The sequence below is a fragment of the Hyla sarda genome, chromosome 8 (assembly GCF_029499605.1).
Source record: "Hyla sarda isolate aHylSar1 chromosome 8, aHylSar1.hap1, whole genome shotgun sequence".
Classification (NCBI taxonomy): Eukaryota; Metazoa; Chordata; class Amphibia; order Anura; family Hylidae; genus Hyla; species Hyla sarda.
Window position 1 is genome coordinate 155,135,570 of NC_079196.1, and position 21,404 is coordinate 155,156,973.

Below are 21,404 nucleotides of genomic sequence, written 5' to 3' on the forward strand. Positions count from 1 at the left end.
TAAGCCTCCTTATAAAAGTCTACCATCACACCCAAGATCTCCTCATCCGCCTTGACCTCTCTCCCCCGACCGTCCCTCAAACAAACTACGTACTTTATTAATCGAATACAAAAAAGTTTGACCACTTTATCTGGTTAAAGCTTTAACACCGGTCCTCCAGATAGTGATGTCATGTTCACTGAGACATCACAGGGCTACTCTATGACTGTCTGGTATAGTGATATAATGTGACATAACTACCTGGAGGACCTGTGACAGAAGAAGCAGCAGGGTGAACATGGTGTCTTAAAACAAAGGGAAAAAAAACATAATATGCATGTCAATTTATTAACTATAGCCATATTACATGAATTTTTAAATTATTAGTAAAAACTACCTTATTCCCAATAGCTTTCTTTGGTGGAAAGTGAAAGGTTCTCACATGTGGATATTTGCTCTGTAGTTTGTGATGTAAACTCCGGAACTCAGCATATCTCCTATAAATGTTCCATTCATCGTCCTTAATTCTGACATAAACCTAAAAGAAACAATAACAACTTTTTTGTTCTAAAAGTAATATCTCACTAGAAAACAATGAACACACAGAGAAAATATAAAAACATAACACAATAGACAAGGATAAAATCCTAGTTAATCCAAACTTCTTTAATTTAACAATTATGGAGGTGACTGTGCTCATGGTAAGTTTCAGTGCAGCAACATTTCTTGTACACTTCTCTAGATCAGTTCATTTGCACAGTTCTATCTCTAAGCTCTTAGAGACAGAACGGATATGTATTGTCAGTCAACTTAAAGGGGTACTCCGGTGAAAACCTTTTTTCTTTTAAATCAACTGGTGGCAGAAAGTTAAACATATTTGTAAATTACTTCTATTAAAAAATCTTAATCCTTCCAGTACTTATTAGCTGCTGAATGCTACAGAGGAAATTCCTTTCTTTTTGGAACACTGATGACATCACGAGCACAGTGCTCTCTGCTGACATCTCTGTCCATTTTACCAACCATGCATAGCAGATGCATAGCAGATGCATAGCAGATGCATGCTAAGGGCAACATGGTGGCTCAGTGGTTAGCACTGCTGCCCTGCAGTGCTGGGGACTTGGGTTCAAATCCCACTAAGGACAACAATAAATAAAGCGTTATTATTATTATTATAATAACGTCAGCAGAGAGAACTGTGGTCGTGATGTCATCAGAGAGCATTCCAAAAAGAAAATAATTTCCTCTGTAGTATTCAGCAGCTATTAAGTACAGGAAGGATTAAGATTTTTTAATAGAAGTAATTTACAAATATGTTTAACTTTCTGCCACCAGTTGATTTAAAAGAAAAAAGGTTTTCACCAGAGTATCCCTTTAAAGGGGTATTCCAGGAAAAAACTTGATATATATATATATATATCAACTGGCTCCAGAAAGTTAAACAGATTTGTAAATGACTTCTATTAAAAAATCTTAATCCTTTCAATAATTATCAGCTGCTGAAGTTGAGTTGTTCTTTCTGTCTGACAACAGTGCTCTCTGCTGACGTCTCTGCTTGTCTCGGGAAAACTGCACAGAGTAGAAGAGGTTTGCTATGGGGATTTGCTTCTAAACTGGGCGCTTCCCGAGACACATGTCATCAGAGAGCACTCAGAGAGAAAAGAACAACTCAATTTCAGCAGCTCATAAGTACTGAAAGGATTAAGATTTTTTTTAATAGAAGTAATTTACAAATCTGTTTAACTTTCTGGAGCCAGTTGATATATATATAAAAAAAGTTTTTTTCCTGGATAACCCCTTGAAGTTACCACAGGTGTCCCTGGTCAAGTGTAGAAACATCTAAAAGATGATTAAGAGAGGAGGCCTCAGAGCTCATAGTCACAAAATCAGACTTTAAAATCTAAACAGAATAAGTACCTGACACTTATTGCTATGGAAACAGTGCTGGGGCTAATTCTCATGCAAAACTGTGGTAAAATCTGCCACATAAAAGGTGAAGAAACACAAGGATCTCTCTCTTGTACATCTGTGATAGATTTTTCCTATGGATGATGAATATGGCAGATTAGTTCCATTAGAGATCATACTGCAAACCTTTCCCAATGGAGCACATGAAGAACTCTGTATACAGCAACTTCTATGCTTCCCCTTGTGGTGGATGCGAACAGCAAGAATTGTATTTAGAGAACAAACTTCTTACAAAATGTATATTTAATGCCTGCAATACTCTATTAATATATTAAAGAAAACAGAATTTTGCTAAAGAGAGAAAATTCACTTTTACGCTTCATTATGTAAATATCTGGCATTATTGAAATACCGAAAGTCAATAAATAAAATGTGAAAGTAATTTCACTTCTATTACAGTATGCTTGATACATATTTTATGAGACACAGCACTTCACAACATCAGTATTCAATGTAAAGTGTAACCTGATCAATCAGAAAACAGGGCAATGCAGAAATCCAGACAACATTATACAGAAGAGTGGATAATGACTGGTAGGGCCATTACAAGGACAATCTGAAGGATGAAAAGAATTTCACAGCAGTTAAGACAATAAACTATGCACCATATGGACAGTTTCTATGTGAATACTGTAAGGGGCATGTGAATATTAAATGTCTGTCAGTGCTGGCCCAGCTAAGAGAATAGGATCTTAAAGGGGTACTCCAGTGAAAACCTTTTTTCTTTTGAATCAACTGGTGCCAGGAAGTTAAACATATTTGTAAATTACTTCTATTAAAAAATCTTAATCCTTCCAGTACTTATTAGCTGCTGAATGCTACAGAGGAAATTCCTTTCTTTTTGGAACACTGATGACATCACGAGCAAAGTGCTCTTTGCTGACATCTCTGTCCATTTTAGCAACCGTGCATAGCAGATGTATGCTAAGGGCAGCATGGTGGCTTAGTGGTTAGCACTGCTGCCTTGCAGTGCTGGGGCCTTGGGTTCAAATCTCACTAAGAGCAACAATAAATAAATAAATAAAGACTTATTATTATAATAACGTCAGCAAAGAGCACTGTGCTCGTGATGTCATCAGAGAGCATTCCAAAAAGAAAATAATTTCCTCTGTAGTATTCAGCAGCTAATAAGTACAGGAAGGATTAAGATTTTTTAATAGAAGTAATGTAAAAATCTGTTTAACTTTCCGGAGCCAGTTGATTTAAAAGAAAAAAAGTTTTCACCAGAGTACCCCTTTAATCTTATCCCCGACCAGACTCTTTTTACCAGCTGATAAAAAAACACCCCCACGGCAGGATGCTTCCACCACTATGCTTCACTGGAGGGATCGTACTGGGCAGGTGATTAGCAGTGTCTGGCTAGCTCCAGACATGAAAGTTTAATCTTGGTTTCATCGGACTAGAGAATCTGAGAGCCCTTTTGGTGCTTTTTGACAAACTCCAGGAAAAGCTTTTTTTTTGCCATTCTGCTATAAAGCCTAGCCCAGATTGGTGGAGTGCTGCAGTGATGGTTGACCTTCTTGAAGCTTCTCTCATCTGCACATAAGGTCCTTGGAGCTCGGCCAGTTAGTTTCATGCTCAACAAGGCTTAACAAGGCCTTTCTCCCACAATTACTTACAATATTTTAGGGGGGGGGGGGCAACTCTAGAAGGAGTCCTAGTTATTCCAAACTTCTTTAATTTAACATATGGAGGTGGCTGTGCTCATTGTACACTTCTCTAGATCAGTTAATTTGCACAGTTCTGTCTCTAAGCTCTTAGAGACAGAACGGATATGTATTGTCAGTCAACTTAAGTTACCACAGGTGACCCTGGTCAAGTGTAGAAACATCTAAAAATGATTAAGAGAGGAGGCCTCAGAGCTCATATTCACAGTAAAGGGTCTAAATACTTTTGTCCCTGCACTTTTTTTTAATTTTCAAACTTTGCAAAAATTCTGTTTTCACATTCTCATGGGGTATGCAGAATGATGGGGATTTTTTTTTTTTTTTTTTAGAAAACAATATGTGAAAAAACTTAAAAGGGTCTGAAAAGTTTCCAAATATATTGGAGTTTAAAGTGTACCTGTTGGTAACAAAAACTTTTGATATAATGTAGATAATACTATGTTTTTTTAAATGTATTTATTTATAACATTTTGCAAGATAATTAACATGCAATACAAACAAGGTAAAAAACAACAGCCTCCAAAGGTCCCAGAAACCCACATCATAATAAAAAATAACAAAATACAGGAGAGAGACAGTGGATGATCCGGCTAGAGCATATACAGGAACACAAGGTAGGAGCGGATATCCACCCAACAGTAGGTGAGGGCTACAACTGGGACCCAGCTGGAGGAAAGGCCAACATAAACAGACAAAAACAAGCACACTTCATACACACATCCCGGCAACCCAACACCCTCCCCACCCCCACCCCCAATCCCAGTAGACACCACAAAGCAGCACCGCAACAGAGGAGACCTACTGGGACAATCCAGACGGTGGGTCAGCTCACACATCAAGTAAGAGCCAGGGGGTCCAGATCTTGGGATACTTGTGACTCACATACAACGCCTGGTACAGTGGCAAATATTTGTTGACTAAACTAAGCAATCGGGACAGAGGAGGAGGAAAGGTATCCTTCCAGGTCATCACCACCACTTTACAAGCACAAAAGAGAAGGAACCGAATTAATAAACGTCTATGGCAGGGGTACTCAACTACTTTTAGTAGGGGTCCGCATTTCCAGGTCTGCCATCCAGTGAAGGTCCGAGCTAAACCCTAAGACCTGGTTCACACCTGGCGACCACAGAGCCATGTCAGAAATAGGCACTACCTGTTGTAAAACATAATTAGTACTTAAGGCACAAACGTTCTGCCATACACTGTGCCCCTGGTATAATACTGCCACACACTGTGCCCCTGAATATATAACTGCTACACACTGTGCCCCTGGTATAATACTGCCACACACTGTGCCCCTGAATTTATAACTGCAACACACTGTGCCCCTGAATATATAACTGCCACACACTGTGCCCCTGGTATAATACTGCCACACACTGTGCCCCTGAATATATTACTTCCACACACTGTGTCCCTGGTATAATACTGCCACACACTGTGCCCCTGAATATATAACTGCCACACACTGTGCCCCTGGTATAATAATGCCACACACTGTGCCCCTGAATATATAACTGCCATACACTGTGCCCCTGGTATAATACTGCCATACACTGTGCCCCTAAATATATAACTGCCACATACTGTGCCCCTGGTATAATACTGTTGCACACCATGCTCCTGAATATAATACGGCCACATGCTATATAACTAAATAGAATGCTGTCAAACACTGTGCCCTAAATAGAATACGGCCACAGACCGTGAACCATAGTATAATATTGCCACACACCGTGCCCTCGAGTATAACACTGCCATACACTATGCCCCTGAGTATACTACTGACACAAATTGTGCCCCTGATTATAATGCTGACTCACACTGTGCCTCTGAATATAAAACTACCACATGCTGGGCCCCAAATATTATATTGCCACTTGCCCTGAAGCGAATTATACCTCTGTGTCCCTTAAAACAATGAATGAGGTGCCCACCCCCCTCATATGAACTCTCCAGCTGTTGCAAAACTACAACTGCCATCATGCAGACAGAAGAGCATGATGGGAACTGTAGTTTTGAAACAACTGTAGAGATAAAGGTTGGGAAATTCCTGTAAAACACATACTTCCAGGGTCAGACTGAGAGCAAAAATAGGCCCGGGGATATTGAACTATGCAGCATACTCTAACATCACCTCGGTTTAAGTGGCTCTCCAGCTGTTGCAAAGCTACAACTCCCATCATGCCTGCAAAGCTTCAGGCATTATTGGAGTTGGAGTTTTGTAACACAGATTGGGGAACAGTGTCACCAGTCATCACTGCAGAAATAACAAGTGACTCCAGCTCTGATGGGGCACCGTCAGGCAACATACATAATTGTATAATGACTCACAGGAGACATCTTCTCTGTTATCTTTACTTTTCTTCTTCCTCTGGTCCTTGTCTTCTTTCAGCTCCATCTTTTCTGCAGAGTCTGATGCCCGGACATCATTTGTTACTTTGTTAGCAGTTAACAATAATCATTATACTCATGACTCCTAAAATAATACTGCCTGTTTCCTCTGTTTGTCAGAATCCCACCCCTGTACTTCCCTCAGACCCATTTCCCCCTCCACCTGCAGACCCCTAAGTGCTTCTTCACAATGTGGACATTTAGTCGGCGGAATGTCCGCTTGCTGAAGCCATTGGCTGTAGGACTGCACGGATGTGCACCATCTCTATAGATGACAATGCAGTCCAGTGGAATTCCACCAGGAGAATGAACGTCCACCGAAAGAACATCTTCATTCTAGGGGTTTAGGTCCGTTCTGCTGGGAGAATTCCACTGTGGTGAATCCACAGTATGCACTGAGCAGCAGGAAACCATTGAAAACATTTGGACTCCGGAATGTCCTCAATGTGGATGGGCCTTAAGTCCCCCCAGACCCCTAGGTCCTCTTCCAGACCCCTCTCCCCCTCCAATAGATACCCCCAGACACTTCTGCCCCCCCCCCCCAAACCCCTAAGTCCTCATCCAGACTCCACTGCCCCCCTGACCCCTAAGTCCTCCTCTAGACTCCTCTGTCCCCCAAGACCCCTGCATCATCCTTCTGTACATTTTTCTGTCCCCCCCGACCCCTCTGTCCCCTTCTGCCCTAATACCCTCCACCTCCCAATATCCCTGCATCATTCTTCTTTACACTTTTCTGCCCCCCAGACCTGTTTATCCCCTTCTGCCCTAACGCCCCCCCCCCAACCAAGACCCCATGCATCATTCTTATTTTCACTTTTATGCCCCCCTCAGACCCCTTTATCCCCTTCTGCCCTAACACCTCCCCCCCCCCCCCGGATCCCTGCATCATTCTTATTTTCACTCTTAAGCCCCCCAGACCTCTTTATCCCCTTCTGCCTTAACATTCTCCCCACCCCCCCAAAATCATTCTTATTTTCACTTTTATGCCCCCACCCCAAACCCTTTTATCCCCTTCTGCTGTAACACACCCCCCCCCCCCTACCTCAGAGGTACCTACCTCAGAGGAGCAATGAAAGCAAAGATCAGAAGTGGAAACACCTATATGTTTCAATTTTACAGGGGTATAATACAGCCTGCGTATGTATCTAGATTGTATCAACATATCGCTGCAACTAACCACAGTGGAATAATATGTACCCTCTACTTGCTTCCACTGACAATCAGATCCTCTCCAAACAGGTGGACCACAAATTTTACTCCATGAGTACCTCAAAAACCGACTCCCTGTAACCCGTGCAGGTGAGGAAGATAAACATTCCCCCACAGGGATGCTCTAGGAGACACCAACGGTTGTGTAAATCTACTCGACACCACGGACCACACTTTAGCTATCGTTTGAATGGGAACAAGAAAACATGAAGTAGAGAAATACCTGTAAAAAGAGTTAGTAAGAACTTCGTAGGAGCCCATAAGAGCTCCAGCCAAGGCAGTAGCAAAATTCTAAAGATCCAGGTCGATCCACCATGCTGCATAGACCAGTTGGGAGGCAAGAAAATAGCTATACACATCAGGGGCAGCCAAACCGCCATGATGTTTAGGGGCCTGGAGAAGAGCCCGACCAAGTCTGGAAGGCTTGCCCTGCCAATAGAAGGATCTCAGAATCACCACCTTTTGCCATTTTCCCCCAAAAAACTGTAAATAAAAATAAACATGTGGTATCGTCGTGTGCATGCACTATTTCTCCTGTTACTATCTTCCGTCACAAAATAACGGCCGTTATTAATAACGGGCCACAACCGGTTAAAACGACTATTAGAAAAATCCCATAGACTATAATGGGATTTTTCTAACGGCCGTATAGGATTTTGTAACTGCCGTTTTACAGCTGATTTTCAGACGGAACTTCGTACGAATCTTTAAAACGGAGTAAATTTGTAGTGTGAAAGGGGCCTTAAAATATATAGTTAATTAAACCGCACGGTCAATGGCGTACACGCAAAGAAATCACTAAGTCCAAAATAGCATATTTTTGGTGACATTTTGCAGCACAAAAAAAAAAAAGCGATCAAAAAGTCCGATCAATACAAAAATGGTACCGATAAAAACTTAAGATCACGGTGTAAAAAATAAGCCCTCATTTTTTGCACCGTTACACAACTTTACTACTGAGGAAGGGGTCGGTTTTAAGCACCCTGAAACGCATCTAGGCTCAGTCTGAACAGAGCAATACAGAGACGCACTGCCTAAGAAGCCAGCATATACTAAGCTGCCATATACCTGCTGTCCAAATCAGAAATTCCACCTGCCTGGCGCATCGATCCATTCTGCACATTGCCATCACCACGAGCATTCCGCTGTTACACCACAGCGAGGGTCCGATACTGCTATCACGGACCTCCAACGTGGGAGTCTCCTGCAAGAGCCCCGCTCTCAAACAGACTTGTGAGAACAAACCGCCGGCAACATCATAACAACCGCACCATCTACCATCTCCGGCCAGTCGCAGTACGGGACCAGCTGTCATGGTGAGAACCACTTTATCTACTACAGACTATGGGCAGTACAGCCTAATTAATATAGAGACTGTTTCCACATTTTGAAACACAATTGCCAGACTAACAGCATATTCCGGATGGTCAGCCTCCGCAAATATCTAAATAATCAGCAGTGCTATCCATCTTATATCAACCATTAGGGCCCAATGGTTAATAGTTAGACACTTTATTGCTGTTTAAAATGTTTTTATCTGAATGAGTTTTTTACAATTTATTTTACTATTGTATTTTAATAAAATTGTACATTTTTTCAAACTGTTTCTATTAATTTTCATTTGGTGGTATCCTTGAGGTGTGGTTGAGATTCTTTCTTTAATTATTTATTCTCTTGGTTGGTGGGAACAGACTTATCAACCACATTTAACCTCGGATACCGGTTGTGAGCTGCACACATTTTTCTATTTGTGTCAGATTTGTAAATTACTTCTATTAAAAAATCTTACTACTTTCAGTACTTATGAGCTGATGAAGTTGAGTTCTTCTTTTCTGTCTAAGTGCTCTCTGATGACACATGTCTCAGGAACCGCCCAGTTTAGAAGCAAATCCCCATAGCAAACCTCTTCTACTCTGTGCAGTTCCAGAGACAAGTAGAGCTGTCAGCAGAGAGCACTGTTGCCAGACAGAAAACAACAACTCAACTTCAGCAGCTGATAATTATTGAAAGGATTAAGATTTTTTAATAGAAGTAAATTACAAATCTGCAAGATGGAAGATAGTCAGCTCACCCGGCCACCGCACGGCAGAATAGTCCTCCAAGGATATGAAGAAAGCAGGTAAATGCCAGCGATTAAGAAACTTCACCTTTATTAGATCCACGTTAAAATCATCGACATGGAGAGACTTCAATAAGACAAACGATTAAAATTCCAGGAATCAGCGCCAAGCATGACGCGATTCAGGTCATGTGACCTTTCATCAGATGCATGGTTGGAAGCAGAGGGGTGAGGGAATATATCCCAGCCTCCTTATGGAACAGGTGAGTAAAATTTACGAACCAGGGATTAACCCTATACGCTCCAAAAATAGAGGCTCCCGTCTGCTACACATTACAGGTGCAAAGTCATAAACCATTAAACAAATATAACCATAGTTACAACATAAGTACAAACAATGTGTATGAGACCTGTATGTTTTAAGGAGACACAAAATGTGTATCTAGAGGAAAAAGGTTGCCAAACCACTGATAGTTGTTAATAAAACTACAAAAAATAATATAACTAAAGCACCAGTGGTAGCCTAAAGTTAATTAATAATGTAGAATGACGTCCAATTTTTGATTTAACCCATGTGGTTGAAAAGTGCGCAAAGAGTAAATCCAAAAGATTTCCCTATTGCGTAACGATTTGATGCGGTTGCCTCCTCTTTCATGTGAACAAACAATCTCAATACCTGAGAATGAAAAATGGGCTACACTGCCATCGTGAACATTTTTGAAGTGTTTAGAGACATTAGATGCGTTAGTGTATGAACTGCTGCCAATAGCTCTAAGATGTTCCTGGATGCGTTTTTTCAGAGTTCTTTTAGTGCTGCCAATGAAGGATACATTGCAGCTATTGCAATCTATTTTGTATATTACATGAGTAGATTCACAATTAATAAATTGTTTTATCGGCACAGAATTTGAATCGGGAACTGAAATCGTAGAGGTCTTGGCAGCATGTGCACAACATGACACATCTGGGTAAGGCTGGGTTCACACTACGTTTTATCCCATACGGGAGCGCATACGGCAGGGGGGAGCTAAAAGCTCACGCTCCCGTATGTGACCGTATGCGCTCCCGTATGTCATTCATTTCAATGAGCCGACCGGAGTGAAACGCTCGGTCGGCTCATTTTTGCGCCGTATGCGCTTTTACAACCGGACCTAAAACTGTGGTCAACCACGGTTTTAGGTCCGGTTGTAAAAGCGCATACGGCGCAAAAATGAGCCGACCGGACCGAACGTTTCACTCCGGTCGGCTCATTGAAATGAATGACATACGGGAGCGCATACGGTCACATACGGGAGCGCGAGCTTTTAGCTCCCTCCTGCCGTATGCGCTCCCATATGGGACAAAACGTAGTGTGAACCCAGCCTAAACCGCATTTGAAAAATCCATTTAATTTAATCCATGAACGGGAACCAGCAGTGGAAATGGGAGGCAAAGCACTCGGAGATAAAACATTGCCTAGATTAGGGGCCCGTTTGCTCGAAAAATTTATACCATTTTTTAAATATTTGTTAAGAATGATGTCCTGACATAAGACAGGTAAGAATTTATTAATAATAGATTTGATACTATTAAATTCGAAACTATAAGTGGTAGTAAAAGTGGGCTTCGATAACGTTTTCGAGGATGTCTGATTTGGTTTAGAAATAAGAAGGCTGTCTCTAGATTTTTGTAAGACTTTCCGTTTGGCTCTGTTCAGACACCAGGGCTGGTAACCCCTCTGACCCACACTTTGAAAAGATTTGTCTGAGGAACAATTTCTGCGAGCACGAGTCAGTTCCCCAACCGGAACAGCCAGTACCGTGTGTTTGGGGTGACATGACTCTGTGCGCAGAATGGTGTTACCTGCAGTAGATTTTCTATATGTAGAGGTGTGAACACGTCCCTGTCTACTATCAAGTAAAATATCCAAAAATGGAGCGACGGTTTTGTGCCATGTTGATGTAAAATCCAAATTATTATTAACATAATCAACGAAACGGGAGGCACTGTGTTCAGAGGACGACCAAATTATGATGACATCGTCGACATATCTTCCGTACCAAACAATCTTTTATCTCCGAGTGCTTTGCCTCCCATTTCCACTGCTGGTTCCCGTTCATGGATTAAATTAAATGGATTTTTCAAATGCAGTTTACCCAGATGTGTCGTGTGTGCACTTGCTGCCAAGACCTCTACGATTTCAGTTCCCGATTCGAATTCTGTGCCGATAAAACAATTTATTAATTGTGAATCTACTCATGTAATATACAAAATAGATTGCAATAGCTGCAATGTATCCTTCATTGGCAGCACTAAAAGAACTCTGAAAAAACGCATCCAGGAACATCTTAGAGCTATTGGCAGCAGTTCATACACTAACGCATCTAATGTCTCTAAACACTTCAAAAATGTTCACGATGGCAGTGTAGCCCATTTTCCATTCTCAGGTATTGAGATTGTTTGTTCACACGATAGAGGTGGCAACCGCATCAAATCATTACGCAATAGGGAAATCTTTTGGATTTACTCTTTGCGCACTTTTCAACCACATGGGTTAAATCTAAAATCGGACGTCATCCTACATTATTAATTAACTTTAGGCTACCACTGGTGCTTTAGTTATATTATTTTTTGTAGTTTTATCAACAACTACCAGTGGTTTGGCAACCTTTGCCCTCTAGACACACATTTTGTGTCTCCTTAAAACATACAGGTCTCATACACATTGTTTGTACTTATGTTGTAACTATGGTTATATTTGTTTAATGATTTATGACTTTGCACCTGTAATGTGTAGCAGACGGGAGCCTCTATTTTTGGAGCGTATAGGGTTAATCCCTGGTTCGTAAATTTTACTCACCTGTTCCATCAGGAGGCTGGGATATATTCCCTCACCCCTCTGCTTCCCACCATGCATCTGATGAAAGGTCACATGACCTGAAACGCGTCATGCTTGGTGCTGATTCCAGGAATTTTAATCGTTTGTCTTATTGAAGTCTCTCCATGTCGATGATTTTAACGTGGATCTAATAAAGGTGAAGTTTCTTAATCGCTGGCATCTACCTGCTTTCTTCATAAATTACAAATCTGTTTAACTTTCTGGAGCCAGTTGAAATAAAAAACATTTTTTCCCGGGAATACCCCTTTAAGGGGTTAAACATGCAGTTGAGAAATATTCTCATGCTGTGAAATCACAGTGTGCATAAACCTGATACAAGCCACACATGTCATGGTCTTCACTGGTTTATCCACTCTACTGTAGCTTGCAATTCTAATATTCATATTCAGAATGGATTTGATAGGACATGTGCAGCAGCCCAGAAAGCACAGATAGAACATTAAGGGGGGCCTGTGGGATGGCTGAGGCTTGTAGATTAAGAGCTTAGTGTCATAACTGGTGGTGTTTCGAGGTGGCCTAAAAGAGTACTTATCATCAAACCATATTTTCTAAACTAACTTCCCTAACTACTCCTAACTCCCTCCTGCCCTTAAAATTTTTTTCTGAGCTTTAAAAAGCTCTGTATCATACATTTCCCTTTGCTATCATTGTGTGAGCTCCCGGCAGAAGAAAGTGGGCATTCCCCAGCAAGCGCAATATCACTGAAGCCTGCAAGAGCTGTGCCTCAACATTCCCCGCACACACTTCCTGAGTTTGGTCTCCTGCCAGGCCGGGAGGAGACCAAGGAACAATAAATTAAAAGGAACAATCAATTTAAAGTTTCATTTGGTGTCAGGAACTCTTTAACCACTTAGGGACCAAGGGCGCACCTGTATGCCCGTGGGAATTCCGGTCCCTGTCACTCACCGGGTGGGGACTGGGATGCCTGATGAAATCATTCAGCAGGCACCCCGTGCAAATGTCGGCGAATTGACTGGCGATCTTCGGTGATTTCGAGTCATACAGGTCTCCGGTGACCCGGAAAATAAGGGGGATCGGGGCTGTCCAAGACACCCATGATCCCCCTAAAGGGATAGGAGTGAAGCGAACGACCAATAGCAGATCGGGGGCAGGGGGGTTAAAGTTCGGTTCCCACGCTCTACCCACCGATGGTAGTCTGGGCAGAACGGGGGAACCGTGATGTGATTGGCGGCAGCGGGCAGAGATGAGGTGCGGCTCCCTGGTGCAGACTACGTAAGCCGATGAGTTGTTGCCTAGCAACATCTGGAGGACTACAGTTTGGAGACCACTATACAGTGGTCTCTAAACTGTAGCCCTCCAGATGTTGCAAAACAACAACTCTAAGCATGCCCAGGCAGCTGTTTGATATCTGGGCATGCTGGGATTTGTAGTTTTGCAACATCTGGAGGGCCACAGTTTGGAAATCTTGCAAAACTACAACTCCCAGCATGCATGAATAGCAAACGGCTGTCTCACCATGCTGGGAGTTGTATTTGCGTGCCTCCAGTTGTTGCATAACTACATCTCCCAGCATACCCTTCGGCGATCAATACATCCTGGGAGTTGTAGTTTTGCAACAGCTGGAGGCACACTGGTTGGAAAATGCTGAAATAGGTAACAGAACCTAACTCAAGGTTTTCCAACCAGTGTGCCTCCTGCTGTTGCAAAAGTACAACTCCCAGCATGCACGGTCTGTCAAGTGTGGAATGTGGGTTTGTTTATGCAATAGCACCCCCTAGCATATGGGTAGTTGACATTACACCAACAGGAAAAGCATTATGGGTGATATGCTCAATGCATTATGGGTATTATAGTGATGTCATAGGCATTACCATATGTACATGCCCAACCTACATTCATTGGGGAACTCCAAATTAGTGTCTAATTAATTAAGAAGTCTGGTAAACAAGATGTTAGAGACTGTAGAGAACACAAAGAAACAAAGGAAGAGAGACAAGAAAAAAAGAAAGACAGAAAGACAAAGAACTCTCTCCCACACACTGAAAGAGGTCCACAAGGTGGAAAAGCCATGTGAGATCCCAGCAAGCTGGACTGATCACACGGTACCAGACCAATGGCTATCCATGATGATAAAATGGACCGTTCAGCTTTCCTAGGACCAGAAACAAGGTTCTTACGTAGACTTGGTAAAAGACACAAAAATGGTATTCCATTTAAATTATACTAATTGGGATTATGTGGATGGAATTATACCATTTAGATTGGCAAATAAATTAATTAAATAAAATAATTATCTCCATATTGAGATTATAGTTTTAGGATATTGTGAGACTTCATTCTAACTGTAGAAGAATCAAGACTCAATCCATCAAAGCATTAAATTACTGCTTATACATATTGATCAAATTGCTACTCGCCAAACGAAGTGTTTTAAGTAAATTTCCCAAACAGGAAATTTGTTCTTCCTCCTAAAATATAGTCTAGCATGATCATATATCATTGCTATTTAATTGTCTTAATAATCTTACCAAAGTCATGTTTAGAAAATAGTCCAGAATGGGGTGGAAGTATATCAAAAGTTCTTCCATGTCTATATCCTTAGATGGATTTGCTCATTCTTGGAATCATGTGATTTGTAGTTGGTTAGAAAGGGGGTGGGGAGGGTATTTAACATTCCATATTGAGATGACTATTGCCCATCTTGATATCATGAGGTTCCTCTGAAAACAGTAATATGTAACCTTTTTGTTGTATGATATTCCTAACCTAGTAGCTTTTGTTTTATTGTAACAAGTTACTTACTATTCACATGTATTGTTCTACTATATGTAGTCAATTAACAAGCTTATAATGTTTACTAATATTTCTAATTGATATTCATTTGCATATATCATTGTGTTTGTTACTCTTATGTTTATAACCTTATAACCATTACATCTGCATACTTTTATAATACCTGTGTATTACTGTATATTGCAAAACTACATCCTTAAGCGTTAATGTCATCTCGTCATAAAAATAACTTGTTGATATCTGAGGAAATAGTCGGACTCAGATGTGAATTGTATTGATTGGCTTTGTCTACAATTTATTAGGCCATAATTTTGACATTTTGATAATTTTCATAAATGCTCCATTTTTCCTAATTAATATTTTTATGACAATAATTCATAATTGAGTTATTACCGCATGACAAAGTGAAAGTGGTCAGATGTGCAAAAAATGCTCTGGTCCTTAAGGTGAAAATAGGCTTGGTCCTTGGTAACTTATAACAACCCAGGGTTCTTTTACTCAAGATTAGTAAGACGATCCAAGTGAAAGTAGAGTTTGGAGACATCAAAGTAAGGCAGGATTTAGGCTGGAGCAGAGTAACGCAATGTGTTAGTGTCTTTAGGGTCCCTGTGATTAGTCCTCGATATTCTAGCCCTTCTTGTCACTATTCCTGTGACTTTCTCCTTGGAGCAGGAGGTAACTGAATTACAGTAATGTTTAGAGGAGGGAAAACACATCCACTTGTTTCTCCAGTGCTATAATACCCATCAATGGGGTGCAAATCTGAAAACTCTCCACTTTTCTTCAGCCAACTCACAGAACAGAACTAGGTAAAAAACAAACAAAAAATTGGATGGAATAAACCACAACTATAAAAAGGATTAAGGGTGCATTCACATGGGCGTATTTGTCAGCGGATCCGCAGCTGCAGATCCGCTGACAAAGGCCCCTAAAGTGCTGCCCTCTTTGTGCCTGCTAATAGCGGCAATCCGCCGCTACCAGCAGACACACTGCAGTGTACTCGCACACATCACGGCCGCTCTCTGTGTAGCTCAGGGAGCCGGGGGAGCGGCCGAGATGTGCGGGATACACTGCGACTCGCACTTAACAGTGTGTCTGCTGGTAGCGGCGGATTGCCGCTATTAGCAGGCACAAAGAGGGCAGCACTTTAGGGGCCTTTGTCAGCGGATCCGCAGCTGCGGATCCGCTGACAAATACACCCGTGTGAATGCACCCTAAAACAGGATTCTGTGCAGGAAATATCACCCTCTGCTGTAGGCTTGAGTGTGTAGAACTCTATAACCAGAGAGTTTAACTTTCCCATCTCTTAGCCTTGTACTACATATTTTCTAAAGGTTTTGATCCGTTACTAGTATTTTAACCTCATTTTACATTTCTGGAATTCTGGTTGATCTCTATATTTATTCATTTATTGTATAAAATGTTTAAAATGCGGCAGAAGATTTGATTATGTGCTGTTCATTAATATTTATTTCTGGTAGTAAGTATTGTATTCGGCTGCCAACTAGAAGAAATCCTGTGGTTTAGCATACATATCGCTTAAGGAAGAGAAGTGGCTGATTGCCAGATATCCCCAGGTAGAGCAAAATATCAAACATGTTAAAACTTGTTTCCCCAACAGCTGACACCAGATGACAGTAACACTGCTCTTATTAAAAAATGTTGTAGATTTACCCTACTATATGCACCAGGATTCTTACTTCGACATGTATTTAGACATTCTTGGACCAGGCAAACCATTTTGATAAAACATTGTACATCTTTAAACTGTGTGGTGTAAGTTAAATCTATCTAAATATAATGTAAATTCTATAAAACAACAGCCCAATTATGCATTGAAAAGTGGTCTTCTGGGGAGTGGTCTTGTCAAAGAAGATGGCCACTATGTATAATGTATATTTGAAAATAATAATAACTGGTAGTGTTTTTGGAGAGGAGGTGTTAAGGAGATGTTTCATGGTATTGTTGTCAGATCATGTTGACCTCAGCAGTATCTATCACAAAATGTGTAATGATTAAAATGACTTTTAGGAAAAAATGTACCTACATCCCAATCCAAGTTATACTTTCTTGTGTATTTGGCTAAATGAATGGCAATTTTGCAATCAGCATTTAGGCAAGATGTGAAATTATCAGGTACCTGCAAAGCACAGTTCTGTTTCTGTCTCCTTGTCAATGTACTATCTTATGAAATATGTCTAGTTTATCAATGTTAAAGGGTTATTCTGGCCAAATACATCTTTTCCCCTATCCATGGGATAGGGGGTTGGTTAGATGCCTTTGGCTGGAATACTCCTTTAAAGTTATTACACAATATTTTACTAGGTTAGATGGGAAACTTGCAGCCAAATTCAATACAATTTCAAGAGAACTCATCATTAAATACAATACTGAACCTTGTGATAACTAGAACACCTAGGATAGTTAAAGTGTATTGATCAATATAGTAAATTCACATTGTATTATCTGTTAATTGATAGTAGATACCACAATATTTGCTAGTGACAGGGATTTGTATAAAGAGCTTATGTTATCTATCTACTAATATGGGTTGCAAAATTGCCTTCCAATAACAGCAATACGATTTGAGGCTTTTAGCTTCAGAGCTCATTCTTCACAATGACAGAGAAATGCTGAAATCAATATTTTCCAAAACAACTTTCCTAAAATGGTGCTTTCATGGCAGAAAAGGAGATATTTGGTAGAATAAATATATAAAACCTCTATGTAGAGATTTGCAACTGAGTAAAGTGCAACAGCCGAAACCTGATTATGCAAAACCAATGCGCTGGAGAAAAGTTTAAGTATTTTGTGAGTTGTCACAAGTGTCATAGAGAACAGATTAGTAACATGGTAGTTTCACACAGACAATCTTGAAAGATTACTAATCTCTGTAGCAGTTTTCTTTCCTTGTTTCCTTGAAACAATGACATTTTGTTTGTGTTTTTTTCTTTTTTTGGGGGGGCTTCATTTTATTCATAAAGCAGATTGATTGATTTATGGACTGTTTTCTGATGTTTTCCCCATAGGCTGCTTAAAAAGACTTACAAAATTTAAAATGTAACTAATAATAAATTTTTTTTAAAAAGTCACCAAAACACTTGTGAAAATGTATGTAAAGCAAATTAAAAGTAAAGAAAAATAAAGTAATACATAGCTGTGACTCGTATATCTCATATTTCTTATGATCACAAAAAATATACCAAAATTATTATTTTTTATTATTTTGAATTCAGAATTTTTTTTTTTTTTTACATACAGGAAAATACAGGAAAATAAACAGTATTGCAAAGTAACAGGGACAATACAAGTGGGAGAGCCTTTCACAGCAGGTATACCACAAAAGACTTTTACATTCGTAAGATTAGTACACACCTTTATCAAGAGGGGGGGGGGGGGGGGTGATTAGGTCGCCAGAGAGTGTATGAATGACACTGATAGTGAATCCAAGCTACAGAAATAAAAAAATATATAGTAAAGTAAAATAATATACAGTAAAAGAAAGAGAGAAATAAAATAAGATTGGAAGAAGAAAGGAAATAAATTTAAATAAATGAGACACGAGGAGCAATGCAGGAGGAATGAGAATAGTCAGAGGGGTCATGCACGATAGGTAAGCCCATCTACACAGGATTGTGGTCACAGGCACACATTTCAGGTTTATTGGAACTGTATACAGCTGAAGAAAGGAAAGAATCTTAACGATTGCATACAGAAAATGGAGAGTTTTTCCAGGGTAACCATATCTTTATAGATAGCAAAAGCTCTATCCGATTTACTGGATAGTTCTTCAAATCTGCAGAGCTGTCTCACTTTTGTCACCCACTCATCTAGTGAGGGGGAGGATGTTTGCATCCACTTCAGGGGGATTAGAGCATTTGCAGCAGCAAGGAGGTGAGTTACGAGGTGTATACTGGGGTAAGGGGCAGCCTAGCAGATTTGATTCATGGGAAAGAACTAGGGCAGTTAGTTATAGAGGAAACAGCGGTTTGTATCTCCTTCCAGTATTGTTGAATAATGGGGCATGTCCACCAGATGTGCAAATGAGAACCAACATGGGTTTTGCACTTCCAGCACAAACTGGAGTCTGACAGTTTATGTGTGAACAGAAACTCCAGGGTTTTGTACCACCTGGACACCAAATTATATTGCGATTCTTGTAACCTCACACATCTGGAGAAACCATGGCAGTGTCACAGGATGACCGAAACCTCCTCAGATGTTAAGGAGTGTCCTAATTATTTTTCCCACTAGGCTATAAAACCCGGTGGGCTAATGTCTGCAGAAGGGGAGCAAACCTTCAGTAGTGCTGAAAGTTTCCTCACCTTAGGTGAGAGAGAGAGAGGAGGGAGGTCTCAAAGTCCATCAGAGGTCTCAAAGGGCAATATTGCTTCAAGAATTTAGAACAGCATTCATTAAAATGTTTCAAGCATAGGAAAGACATCGGGTATGATGGAAAGAGTGCTCTCACCTCAGTATCTGACAACAGCCTTCCGTCCAGGAGTAGTTGGGATATATGAATCTGCGCAAGTTGTGTCCACATTGGGCAGTATGTGGGAGAGGAGCACCCCCCCCCCACAACCTCAGGTAAAAGAATTGAAGGAAGGAGAGAGGAGATAGGAGGAGAAAGAGTGTTAGAGAGTGAAGGCCACACAGGGAGGGTACCTACATATAGGAGCTTGATATTTCCTCAGTGACGGGATCCATAGATGCCTCAGAAGTTTTCCCGAATAGGACGACGCAGCATCCTCAAATGTGGGTGACGATGAAGGTAAGGGATAGGTTAAGTCCATTCATCTCCTTAACTGTACCTCTTTATAAACAATTTCCACATCTGGCAAGCCCATGCCTCCCTTAATTGTGTGTCGGATAAGGACAGTATGGGCTAGACGGTCTGTTTTTGTTTCTAGATAAAAGCATACCAGATCGACTTCACCAAAAGAAAGAAGGACTTTGGTAAGGCTATATGGAGCATTTGGAGTCTGTAAAGCAGCTTCGGGAGGATATAGCAGTTAACTAAGTTTTTCCTGCCTATCCAAGAAAGGAGGGGGAATATCGTATTTAGAGAGCAATTGCTTAAATTCCTCAAGGAGAAACCTACAGTTACATTCATACAGTTTTCGTGAGTTTGTTTGGTATGTGGACTCCTAGGTATTTTAGGGTCTACACCGACCAAGGAAATGGGGATAGTTTTAGAAGCGAGGTCACTTTGTGAGGCGGGAGGGATATATTCAATAATTCAGATTTGGAGACGTTAACTTTAAAATTGGAGATGTTGCCAAATGAGGAGAATAAAAGGACCATGCAGGGAAGACCCCGTTCGGGTTCAGTAAGGAAGAAGAGAAGATCGTCAACATCTTCAGATAGCCTTTTGAATCTTAAAGGGTTATCCACCATAAGGTGATTTTAGTACGTACCTGGCAGACAGTAATGGACATGCTTAGGAAGGATCTGCACTTGTATTGGGACTAAATGGCTATGTTGTGAGATTACCATAATACTGTGGCTAGCTTTTTGTGAAAGCTTCAGTTTTCTTGACTACAAATCCCATAATTCCATTTTTATCCCTCCCACATATCAGCCACCCCACCCATTGAAACATAAATGAGCTGCAGCCATTCAAAAGATCTGTGAGTTTCAATCAGTGTGCCTACAGCTGTTGCATTAGTTGCAGATTGATCTCTCTCCCACCAAGTGATCCCTGCACCCATTGAAGCAGACAGGCTCCCTGTCATCAGCTGACTAGTGAGTCAGGTCTCGGCCGCATTGCAACCTGGGAAAAATCTGAAACAACAGTCATTTTGTATGCTGTTAAAAATAAATATTGGGGTGAAAATCACATAAGAATTATGAGAAAACCGTAACACACAGGTACAGACACTATACTGTGAACTACACTAAATTTACAGCCCCTGTAGCATAGTCAGATAAAAAAAAATCCTGGAATATCCCTTTAAGACCTTTGATCTCATTGGACTGACAAACTTTCTGGAGTAGAATCTCCATGGTGAGTATGATTAGAGTAAGCAATAGGAGGCATCCCTGCCTGGTTCCGTTTGTAATTTGGAATGGGGGCGAGATTGAGTAATTAACTAACAGGGAAGCATATGGTTGTGCATAAAAGGAGAAAACAGCCGTAACAAAGTCTCTTGGGAATTTACATTTTTTCAGGGTCTCTTGCATAAACGGCCAGGCGACCCTATTAAAAGCCTTCTCGGCGTCTACTCCGAGAAAGACAAGTGGTAATATTTTAGTGTGGATATGGTGAATGGCCGTTAACAACCTAGTAGTATTCATGCGGCCCTCTCTTCCAGGGACAAATCCAGATTGCTCCAAGCCAATTAGGTGGGGGAACCATTTTTAAATGCAGAACAATAACAGTTTTGCCCGAATCTTAATATCTAGGTTGAGTAGGGAAATAGGCCTATAGCTGCCACATTTCCTAGGGTCTTTGCCCTCCTTACCTATAAGGGTCGCATGTGCTTCCTGGGATTGT

The 21,404-nt window shown here is 40.9% G+C and overlaps 1 protein-coding gene across 8 annotated transcripts in view; it reads right to left on the reverse strand.

Annotated features, from left to right (window-relative positions):
• SNX29 (sorting nexin 29) overlaps nucleotides 1-21,404 on the reverse strand; it is an 819,108-nt gene that overhangs the window by 185,056 nt on the left and 612,648 nt on the right. For 4 of the 8 annotated variants that reach the window (XM_056534821.1, XM_056534824.1, XM_056534822.1 and 1 more), the window contains one exon: nucleotides 377-517. The exons of 1 other annotated variant lie outside the window; for it this stretch is intronic. In XM_056534821.1, coding sequence (XP_056390796.1) covers nucleotides 377-517 — 141 coding nt within the window. Of the gene's footprint in view, nucleotides 1-376; nucleotides 518-1,896; nucleotides 2,022-21,404 lie in introns of those variants that run through there. 3 more of the 8 variants (XM_056534827.1, XM_056534828.1, XM_056534829.1) reach the window with 3 other exon arrangements.